The sequence below is a fragment of the Protopterus annectens genome, chromosome 10.part0 (genome assembly GCF_019279795.1).
Source record: "Protopterus annectens isolate FY-2018-M chromosome 10.part0, PAN1.0, whole genome shotgun sequence".
NCBI lineage: Eukaryota > Metazoa > Chordata > Ceratodontiformes > Protopteridae > Protopterus > Protopterus annectens.
The window spans coordinates 619,131,435-619,143,080 of NC_056744.1; the positions used below are offsets into that span (position 1 = coordinate 619,131,435).

The following is an 11,646-nucleotide window of genomic DNA, read 5'->3' on the forward strand; positions in this document are numbered from 1 at the left end:
TACCCTTAACTTGTAAGTACCATTCATTATTGTATTTAAAAGCATTATGCTCAAGAACAAGTCTAAGAAGAGATAACAAGAAGTTCTTTTCTGACTCTGTATATAACCCAGATCTCTGCATCCAAAATTCTACCGCCTCTATCCCACCTGAGTGCGGAATACTGGTATACAGAGATTGGACATCCAATGTCCCAAGCCTACTTTCAGTAGATAGTTGCAAGTCTTCCATTAATTTTAAGAACTGCTTGGTATCCCTAATTCTAGCTCTAACCTGCATTAATAGAGGCTTTAACTTGCTTTCTAGGTACTCAGATAATGGTTCTGTCAATGAACCGCGACCTGACACTATGGGTCTACCTGGAGGGTCTTGTAATGTCTTATGTATTTTTGGTAATATATAAAAATATTGAAAAGTGGGGCTATCAACCTGAAGCTGCAAAACCAGCTCAGAAACAACCAAATGATCATGTACTGCCTGTAGCAAAAATTCATCTATAACATTCTTAAATTGTGGCGTTGGGTCAATCTGCAAATGGCAATAAAAGTTAGAATCATTCAACTGTTTATTTGCCTCAGCATCATATTGCATTTTATCCCAGATGACCACTGCGCCCCCTTTATCTGCCTTAGTAATAACAAATTGTGAATTTTGTGTCAGTCTAACCAAGGCCTGATGTTCATCCATTGGTATATTGTAACTAGTATTTCTGAAAATTTCACCTTGTCTGGTTTGTAAATCTTTTAACACCATTTGCTCAAAAATTTTTACATTATTGTTATATACTGGTGTAAAATTGGATTTCTTAAAAGTAAACCCACTTCCAGTAGATGACATAGGTCTGGCTTGTTGATTAGCAAAATAGCATTTCAAATTAAGCATTCTACTAAAATTTTTCAAATCACAAACAGTATCATACTGAGATAAATAAAAAGAAGGCACAAAATTTAATCCCTTATGCAGCAATTTTAATTCAGTATAACTGAACTGGTGATTAGTCAAATTGACCACAATATTATTGATGTCATTAATGTCAGATGTTAATGAAATAGTTTAACCGGTTCTGTGGGGCTAACCCCCTCAATAGAACCTAAATGTCCACATGAGTTCTTATGTTTCCGGCCACCCCTCCTAAAGGGGTTTTAGATTTTTTGGAAAAGGGTAGTTCAGGTGAAGCAACAACTGTAGGTTCAGACTCAACCTCTGTGTCTGTGTTGGAATATATATATATATACACATATATAGATATAGATACATATGGATCCCTATCAGCTGACTGAGTTTTTAGAAATTCGAAATTCATATGGTTGAGACCATATGATCGAATTTTTGAAAAATCAAAACTTTTGAATGGAGATTGCTGTACAGCGCGGAATGGGAAATTTACCCTTTCTTTCATTGTAATGCAATCTCGGAGTTGGTATATATAATTTGCAGGGGGTGCGGGGGATAAAAAAAGTATATATTTTTTTTCAGATGTTAAGAGTTTTCAGAACCTCAATCATATGGTCTCATCCATATGACTTTCAGGTTTCTGAAAAAGCGATCATCTGACAGAGATCCATATATATATATATATATATATATATATATATATATATCTTCTTCTTTCGGCAACTTCATCCTTAGCATCTTTTTCCTAATATACTCTGCATCCTTCCTCAGCACATGTCCAAACCAACGTAATCTTGCCTCTCTGGCTTTGTCTCCAAACCTTCCAACCTGAGCTGACCCTCTAATATACTTATTCCTAATCGTGTCCATCCTCGTCACACCCAGTGCAAATCTTAACATCTTCAACTCTGCCACGTCAAGCTCTGACTCCTGCCTTTTTGTCAATGCCACTGTCTCCAATCCATATAACATAGCTGGTCTCACTACCCTCTTGTAGACCTTCCCTTTCACTCTTACTGGTACTTGTCTGTCACAAATCACTCCTGACACTCTTCTCCACCCACTACACCCTGACTGTAATCTCTTCTTCACCTCTCTTCCACACTTACCATTACTCTGAACTGTTGATCCCAAGTACTTAAACTCATCCACCTTCCCCACCTCTGCTCCCTGCATCCTCACCATTCCTCTGTTCTCCCTCTCATTCACACACATATATTCTGTCTTTGTCCAGCTGACCTTCATTCCTCTTCTCTCTAGAGCAGATCTCTACCTCTCCAGGGTCTCTTCCACCTGTTCCCTACTCTCACCACACATCACAATGTCATCTGCAAACATCATAGTCCACGGGGACTCCTGTCTGATCTCGTCTGTCAACCTGTCCATCACCATTGCAAATAAGAAAGGGCTCAGAGCTGATCCTTGATGTAATCCCACCTCCACCTTAAACACATCCGTCACTCCCACCGCAGACCTCACCGCTGTCACACTACCCTCATACATATCCTGTACCACTCTTACATACTTCTCTGACACTCTCAACTTCCTCATACAATACCACAACTCCTCTCTAGGCACCCTGTCATATGTTTTCTCTAAGTTCACAAAGACACAATGCAACTCCTTCTGACCTTCTCTGTACTTCTCCATCAACACTCTCAGAGCAAACATCGCCTCTGTAGTGCTCTTTCCTGGCATGAAACCATACTGCTGATCACTAATCATCACCTCCCTACTTAACCTAGCTTCCACTACTCCTTCCCATAACTTCATGCTGTGACTGATCAGTTTATTCCCTCTGTAGTTACTACAGCTCTGCACATCACCCTTATTCTTAAAAATCGGTACCAAAACACTTTTTCTTCATTCCTCAGGTATCTTCTCACTTTCCAAGATTTCATTAAATAATCTAGTTAAAAACTCCACTGCCATTTCACCTAAACACCTCCATGCTTCCACAGGTATGTCATCTGGACCAACAGCCTTTCCGTACTTCATCCTCTTCATAGCTATCCTTACTTCCTCCTTGCTAATCCACTGCACTTCATGATTCACTATCCGCACATCATCCAACCTTCTCTCTCTCTCATTCTCTTCATTCATCAACCCCTCAATGTACTCTTTCCATCTGCTCAACACACTCTCCTCGCTTGTGAGTACGTTTCCCTCATTATCCTTTATCACCATTACCTGCTGCACATCTTTACTAGCTCGGTCCCTCTGTCTAGCCAATCGGTACAGTTCCTTTTCTCCCTCCTTAGTGTCCAACCTTTTATAAAACTCTTCATACGCCTTATCCTTAGCCTTCGCCACCTCTCTCTTTGCCATGCACCTCATCTCCTTATACTCTTGTCTACTTTCTTCATCTCTTTGACAATCCCACTTCTTCTTCGCTAACCTCTTTCTCTGTATACTCTCCTGTACTTTTTCATTCCACCATCAGGTCTCCTTGTCCTCCTTCCTCTTTCCAGATGTCATGCCAAGCACCCTTCTAGCCATCTCTCTTACTAGCTCTGCTGTAGTTACCCAGCTATTCGGTGACTCTTCACTGCCACCCAGTGCCTGTCTTAACTCTTCCCTGAACATCACCTCACAATTAGCCTTTTTCAATTTCCACCATTTGATCCTTGGTGCTGCCCTCACACTCATCCTCCTCTTCTTGATCACCAATGTCATCCTACAAACCACCATTCTATGCTGCCTAACTACACTTTCTCCTGCCACCACTTTACAGTCTCCAATCTCCTTCAGATTGGCCCTTCTACATAAGATATAATCCATCTGTGTGCATCTTCCTCCACTCTTATATGTCACTCTATGCTCCTCCCTCTTGTTAAAATACGTATTCATCACAGCCATGTCCATCCCTTTCGCAAAATCCACTACCATCGGACCTTCTGCATTCCTTTGCTTAACACCATACCTACCCATCACTTCCTCATTCCCCTCTGTTCCCTTCACCAACATGCCCATTGAAATCTGCTCCAATCACTAGTCTGTCACCCTTGGGTACAGTCATCACCACTTCATCCAACTCACTCCAAAATCTTTCTTTCTCATCCATCGCACACCCAACTTGTGGAGCATATGCACTAACAACATTCATCATTACACCATCAATTTCCAGCTTCATAAACATCACTCTATCCGACACTCTTTTCACCTCCAAAACTCTCTTAGCATACTGTTCCTTCAGGATAATGCCTATGCCATTTCTCCTCCCATCCACACCATGATAAAACAATTTGAAACCGCCTCCGATACACCTAGCCTTGCTCCCCTTCCATCTGGTCTCTTCCACACACAATATAGCAACAGTCCTTTGGTTCATCATATCAGCTAGCTTCCTCCCTATACCAGTCATACTGCCAACATTCATATATATATATATATATATATATATATATATATATATATACATGCACACACACACACATATGTATATATATATATATATATATATATATATATAAAATATTCAAACCAAAGAGTTAAAAAGTCACGCAGACAAGCCGTTTAGAAAAAAACTACAAGTAAGGCCCAACAAAGCCAGAGTCTTCACTGTGTAGTACCTTAAACACCCAGCACCTCAGCATAGTGCTTTCGGATTTTCCTGGTAAACAAAAGCAAATAAACAAACTGAACTTCCTATAGTGGAGGCTCATGTGATATAGGTTCATGGGTAGGTATATGCAAATGACACCTTAATCACATACCAGTGTTTCAGCTATTTGTCTTCTGAATGCCCATTTTTATATCTTTACTGGAGCCTTCAGGCCAATCAAGTCAAGCCCCACAAAATCTAGACATGTCATATTTCACCCTTTTTTTACTTTTTGGTACAGCAAATACCTCTCAGCCCCTTGGCACAAGAAATCTGGACAGAGCCACCAATAAAGGAAGAAAGGACCAAAAATAAGGACAGATTTTAAATATTGCGCTTATAAACTTAGAAATTTGCTAGAATAACAGAGGTTACATTAGCATGCATTTTGCTGAAGGATATGAAGTCTGAAACTCAAATGTCTCATTATTTAGAGACTTCAATCTCCAGATTTGCCAGAAAAGTACACATTTTATGAGGAATGAACAAAAAATGTTGTTGTTGTGTCTTCCGGCTTTTCCCGGCTCCGGTCCGCTAATGATTGGCAGTAGATTTTTACGTACCGAGTTGCCAGCTCTGACGCACAACTTTCAAGGAAGGTACGCCCATTCATACATGTCTCCACACAGAAGACGCTCTAGCTGAGAATCGAACAGGACAGCGTCTTCCGCAGCACCACCACCGCAGTATGAGGAATGAACCAAAAATATGAGCCCAAAATCTGGATATTCTGTGAAAGTCAAGACAGTTGAGAGGCCTGACAACATAAATTAATTGTTTAGCCATGCTTTAGGAACCCAGAGCTTCTGAAGTAACATACAAAAAAAGGTGAAGGTCACACGGACAAACCATTTTGTATGTAAGTGGATAGATAGAAAAACAAATGTAGATACGCATAGACAGATAATAGACATACATACACGTGCATCTCTCTCTCAAAAGAAAGAGTCATAGCTAAATATGTGTGTATAGACTTACGTACCGACATATAATTTCAGGGTGGAAAGAATACGAGGTGTAAGGAGATGTCCATGTTAATGAATGTTCTTTTTTTATCTTTTGAGACTGTCAACATTAGTTGTTAAATTCAGCTCGTTATACATTATTGCTTAATTTTATCGAACAGGAGTTGAACAGCTTGAAGTACAAGTAACGTTTGCTTGGAGTTGGACCATGGGAATGTATTATCATGCCCCCCCCCCAAAAAAAAAAAACTTAGGAATACTTGTAAACCCCATATCGCTCTACTGATACGTAAAGTTGCTGTTCTAAACCTTGTAATTTTGTCTTTAAACTATTACATGTCCGGAGCTGCCTTAAATCAGTTTAAATATTCTGAAGTTCCGCAAACAAACTAGTATAACAACACTGAACCTTCCCGTTCGCAACAGCAGCATGAGCAATCCAAGTTGCAAATGATTTGGAACTGGGTACCAAAATGTGGGAAAACATCTGAATCTTAGATGGTAGTTTGTCGTGAGTTTAAACTGTCAATGGAATTACCGTTTGCAAAAATAAATAATTAAAAAAAAAAAACGTGTTTTTATCTTCTATAAAAACAGTGAAAATGTTTGCAGTTTTCAAACCACGCCCACTCGACGTCACAGTATGTGAGAAGCACGCACGAGCAGGAAGAAGGGAAAGGCAATCAGTACTGAGGGTATCTTACTGGGACTACATCAGGCAGTAATTTGTCAAGGCTATCGGGGAGGAAAGGAATTACGGAGTAATGTGGTTAGGAACAGCTGCTAACGTGCTACTTTTCTGTTTCTTTTTGCTGGAGTTTCATTCTAGAGCAGGTATGTCCGATGAGCCCTTGGTTGTATGTTGAACTAGCCCTTGGGGGCTGAATGAATGACTCGACGTTTGTACCGCATGTGTGCTGCCGATTAAGTTGTGTTGTCATTACACAAGTGTATGTGCGCGCGTGTTCTGCATGGATGGAAGTTAAACTGTATTTTAAAGTTTCATGACAGTTTATGTTTTGTGTTGTAGAAAATGTATCATTTGGAGAGGATGATAGACTGAGCAGATGCTGATGTGTTGCTTCCCTGTAAGACTACCTGTCTGACTGCTCCAGTGGAGAGGTCGGAAATGGTAGCATACACCTTGTTGAATAAACTAACAGTTTCCAGTAGCAGTATCACATCTTTATAATTTCGTTTAGTTACACATAAGCAACATTCAGTGTATCTGGGGCTACTCGGTAGTCTGTCACGTTTTTGCAATGTCCATTTATCTATAGTTATTGCTAAACATAATCATCCAGTCCACTTTCACGCGAATATCCCATACGTACACCGTTAGTTAATTGCACAGTAAGCTAGTGAAGATCGAATCCTAAGTCGAAATATATCTGAAATATGTTTTCACAGCTGACACATTTTTTACTCTGTTGTCACGATTTTCATCTTTGTTTTTAGTGACTCTTAATTTTAATGTGTGTGCTAGGCAGAAAATACGTGCAGCTGCACACCCATACGGTAATACGGCACATAAAGTGTAATAGCTGGCCTAATAATTTTCATGGCAAATGAAGCTGCTGTAGCGGATTGAGTGCTTTAACATTAATTGTCCGCTTCTTTGTTTCATCTTTTCCGTGCAGCTGGTGAATCTGAATGCTACGAAGGGCAGTTTCAATGCAAAAATGAAAGATGCATTCCCGTAGTTTGGAGATGCGATGACGAGGATGACTGCACTGACAATAGTGATGAAGAAGACTGCCGTAAGTGTTATTGTCATTTTATTTCGCAAGCTTGTGGTGTTTTAATGTGTAATCGTGGTGCTCTGGTTTGCAGAGGTATCCACGGCACAATGACAGCGTGTAGCACGTTTTCTGGTGTGGTTACAGAGCAGAGTCATAATGGTTGTTTACCTTTGTTTCTGTAAAGTATAACATCGTTATGCATTTGCAGTAGCTGTACTCATTTGGATCGGTTTGTTTAGTAGTGTATTTGTGATGGATACTTGCCACAATTATAGAGCTAGATATTCGTAGCTAACTGTAGTAACAAATGCATTTGTCTGTTGGGTATCCATTACGTGGCCTTATTGCCTTTATGGTTTAGTAATCTAAACTGCTTGGTGGAGGTATTGATTTTTTCCCCTCTGGTTGGTGAATGCGACCCGTTTTTCAGACAGACTGTAAGGGTTTGTTTTTGTGAATGAGTGCTTGTTTCACTTGTCTCGCGCTGATTAGTTATTAGAGGACAGCAGTTTCATCACGTGCAGCCATCAACTAATGGGAGCTTACCCTGCGAACTGTACCGGGGCGGAACGTGGTAGGTGTAGAGCGCGACACACCCTCCACGCTCCTCCTTAAACCGCTCCTGCTTGCTACTTAGCCCTTGATGAATAATCATAAGGGTAGCAGGAAGCCGGCTTTCCGCTTGACAGGCTTTTGGCGTGTCGAGTTTTGTCATGGGTAGTGGAATCAGTAGTATTTGTTAAAAATGACTCAGCGAATCAGTACAATACTGCTTTGTCATGATGACATACCTCTCAACCTCTTAGTGCACGAAATTTAGACAGAACCCAAAATAATGGATGATTGGGGGGGGGGGGGGGTTAAACGACCAGAAATAGGAATTAAACGTTGCTCTCTTAGGCTTAGAAAGTTGTCCAAATAGCATGATTTGTGTTTGCATGCATTTTCTGAAAGGTAGGAACTCTGAAACTCGAATGTTATTAATTAGTGACTGCAGTCATCAGTGATTTGCCAGTGCCTTCTGTGGAAGGTTGGGCGCCGGGCTGGCAACTCGACACCGTAAAACTCCACTGCCAATCTTGAGCGGATAAGGTGATCCTCTGTGGCGAACCCTAACCGGGAAATGCCGAAAGAAGAAGTCCTCAGTGATTTGTCATAAAACTATAAATTGTATGACTGACGTACCAAACATATGTCATGATATGTGGCAAAAATCTGGACAGTTGAGAGGGTATGATTTGGTGATTGCACTGGGGGAAATCAAGCACTTGATATGTAGTTAAATTGCACATGTTGCAAGGTGTTTGAATATCACTCAACAGCTCAGAATTTTACTAAGTGCCCTTGATTTTTGCCTTGTATATCTGCTTCCACCAGTTATTTCATATTTCATTCTTTTTTTTTTCTGAGAAATAACAGAGGATTGCACCAGTCAGACATTCTAGTTAACACTTATTGTTTATTAAATGTATATTGATGTAAAACCCGTTGTTTATATCAACTTTTTAACTTAATTAGAATAACATTTAAAAATGTCCCCGGACCCCGATTAGGGGCCTTCATGTCCCATTATTGTTGGCTTTGTCGAGAATTTCAAAGCGGAGAGGTTGAGAGAGATGGCTGTGTATGTAATGAAAACTGATATAATGGGAGAGATGTTTGATATGTTCCCCGGATAGCCAAGCATTTGAGTTACTAAAAAGTATAATAATTTATGTGTTTAATTTTGAACACTTTTTTATCACTTATAAAAATCAAACTGAGTATTTTGAGGGACTATGAATGCACACATGTATAGTTTTTGATTATTATGTGATTACACAATAGCTGAACATGGTAGAAACAGTTGCAGCACTGTTTTTAGTTCTGTTGTGGCACATAGCAGAGCAGCATGTTTAATTTTGCATTTGCTATATTTACTAATTAGCATTCTGCTGAGTGTTTTAATCTAATTTATAAAGCTGGTTCGAAAACAACCCTCCTCTAATTTCTTAGCATCCTTTAGAGCAGCTTTCCTTCTTTCCCCACTTTCTCATAATTTTATAAAGATGGCCCAGGATTGAAATAAATGCCCAGGTCCATGAATTTACTAGCTGTATAATCAAGCCATTTACTGATTGTATACTTCTGTAGACATTGGAAGGCTTGATGTCTGGTCATCTTTCAGCATTTCCATCCTTCTCCAGGGGGAGGGGGCATGGAGGCAGCTTAAGGTTAATGACACTTGCCATGAGTAATCCACAGCATGTGGGCTTTGCCTGAAAAGGCTGCTTTATGTCTGACCATGAGGTTCCACTTTAGGTTACCTTTAACAAGTTGCACCATTCAGCTTCATATAACGTATTGCCATATCCGAATATTACTTTCCAAACCTGCAGGAGAACTACATCTGCTTTACAGATTTAAAAGACCCAACTTGCTTGCCAAAAAAGACAAAAACGTGAAAAGCTAAGGGAAATGGATTATTCATTTCTGACTTGTAAAGCTGTCCTTAAATTCTTCCTGTCATGCTTTTACAGTTGTGGTTAGGCTAAGGCCCTGCTGCAGTTTTCAAAGAGTAACCACTAGTTAACTAAAACTGCAGGCTGCATACTTATCCACAACATCCCATAGGGGTTTGCTGGTAGTCACCCTTCAGCCGTCCCCACTAATTGGTCCTGTTTCAGTCACCCCGTCACTATTGATTCCTCTAGGAACCTTCCTTCATTGGCAAAACTTAACCCCCTCCCCCTTTGTTTCTCCAGGGCTACTGTATTTGAATTGTAAAAATGACATCCTAAAAGTGATACAAAATTCTTAATTTTTAAGCAAGTGGGGGAGTGCTGCAAGTAGTGTTTTTTTTTTTTCTTCTTCTTTATAGTAGATAGTATAATTTTGTAGACATTCTAGACATGGTTATATTTAGTCATTTTCCTAACATGAATATGCTCCTGAATTTTGGTTCTTTACATATTGAAAGAGCTGTGAATGGCTGTGCCTCTAAAAGAGCTATCCATACCAACGATTTTATGATATTTGTGTTTGGTGTCATACCTGACTCCTTGCTTGTACATTAAGACTGTAGAATGCTCTATTTTTCTCTACTATCTATAGCTATAACTACTTAGTAAGGCATTGCTATGCCTGTCTCTCTCTTTTTTTTTTGTCATGCATACATATGCACAAAATGGTTGTGTATGTGCGCTTTGTATATACTGGAGGAACTAAATCCATTTAATTTTAATAATAATTCCATGTTTGGTGGCAGTGCTGACTTCATCATTCTATCATGAAAGTTTGTTTGTGGAATGTTGTATAGCATTTTATCTCTGTTTTTGTTTTATCCACATTGTACTGCTTTTTCCAAGCATAGATATCTTTTATACTGTACTACACTGACCATCCTTGTAAAATGCAATCAGATGTGTGGAACAGTGGTTTACAAAAACTGTGCTTCCAGGCTTGTTGACTGGTTATATAGCGGACTGACACTTGTGGGAATTGGCGGGGTGGGGGGAGATGCAGCATTTAGTGAAAATTGTACACTTTGATTTTAATTAACATTCTACCATTGCAGACTGTTCCCTTTTATGCTCTTCTTTGGGAATTGCTAAAAAAGGAAGATGCACATTTGTAGGATATCTGCTTGAGGCATCCTGGTTTGCACTGTTCTTGCATTGTAGGCACACTCTCTAATGGACATCTCGCTAGTAAGGTTTCTTAAAAGAAATGGCTTCTGAATCTAAGGGGCCTTTGTCATATGTGCTGCTAAATGGAAGTATGCTCTACAAACTAAATGAATTATGACATGCTCTACTACTACTACTACTACTACTTTCTGATATCACAACTTCTCCCACTTGTACTGTTACCTGCTATCCTTAAACTGCTTCTACTAACCTGTTTCACTGCCACTCCATCAGTACATGTAGTTTTCCAACAATCTCTTGACCTAGCATACTTTATAGTATATTACATAATATAGTGTAGCATTTCTCTCCCTTTCATCTATTTTATGTGACAAAAAAGTCAAGTGCATTTTGTGTGTGTGTGTGTATGCATGTATATATGTGTGTGTGTGTGTGTATGCATGTATATATGTGTGTGTGTGTGTGTATGCATGTATATGTGTGTGTATGCATGTATATGTGTGTGTGTATGCATGTATATGTGTGTGTATGCATGTGTATGTGTGTGTATGCATGTGTATATGTGTGTGTGTGTGTGTCTGTGTGTATGCATGTATATGTGTGTGTGTGTGTGTATGCATGTGTATATGTGTGTGTGTCTGTGTGTATGCATGTATATATGTGTGTGTGTGTGTCTGTGTGTATGCATGTATATATGTGTGTGTGTGTGTGTCTGTGTGTATGCATGTATATATGTGTGTGTGTGTCTGTGTGTATGCATGTATATGTGTGTGTGTGTGTGTCTGTGTGTATGCATGTATATGTGTGTGTGTGT

General features: G+C 39.6%; 1 protein-coding gene across 1 annotated transcript in view; it reads left to right on the top strand.

Annotated features, from left to right (window-relative positions):
- Nucleotides 1-6,096: 6,096 nt before the first annotated feature.
- Nucleotides 6,097-11,646, top strand: part of LRP8 (LDL receptor related protein 8) — a 1,993,970-nt gene continuing 1,988,420 nt past the window's right edge. Inside the window, exons 1-2 of the mRNA XM_044085444.1 lie at nt 6,097-6,295; nt 7,102-7,221. Coding sequence (XP_043941379.1) covers nt 6,226-6,295; nt 7,102-7,221 — 190 coding nt within the window. The 5' untranslated portion in view covers nt 6,097-6,225. The remainder of the gene's footprint in view (nt 6,296-7,101; nt 7,222-11,646) is intronic.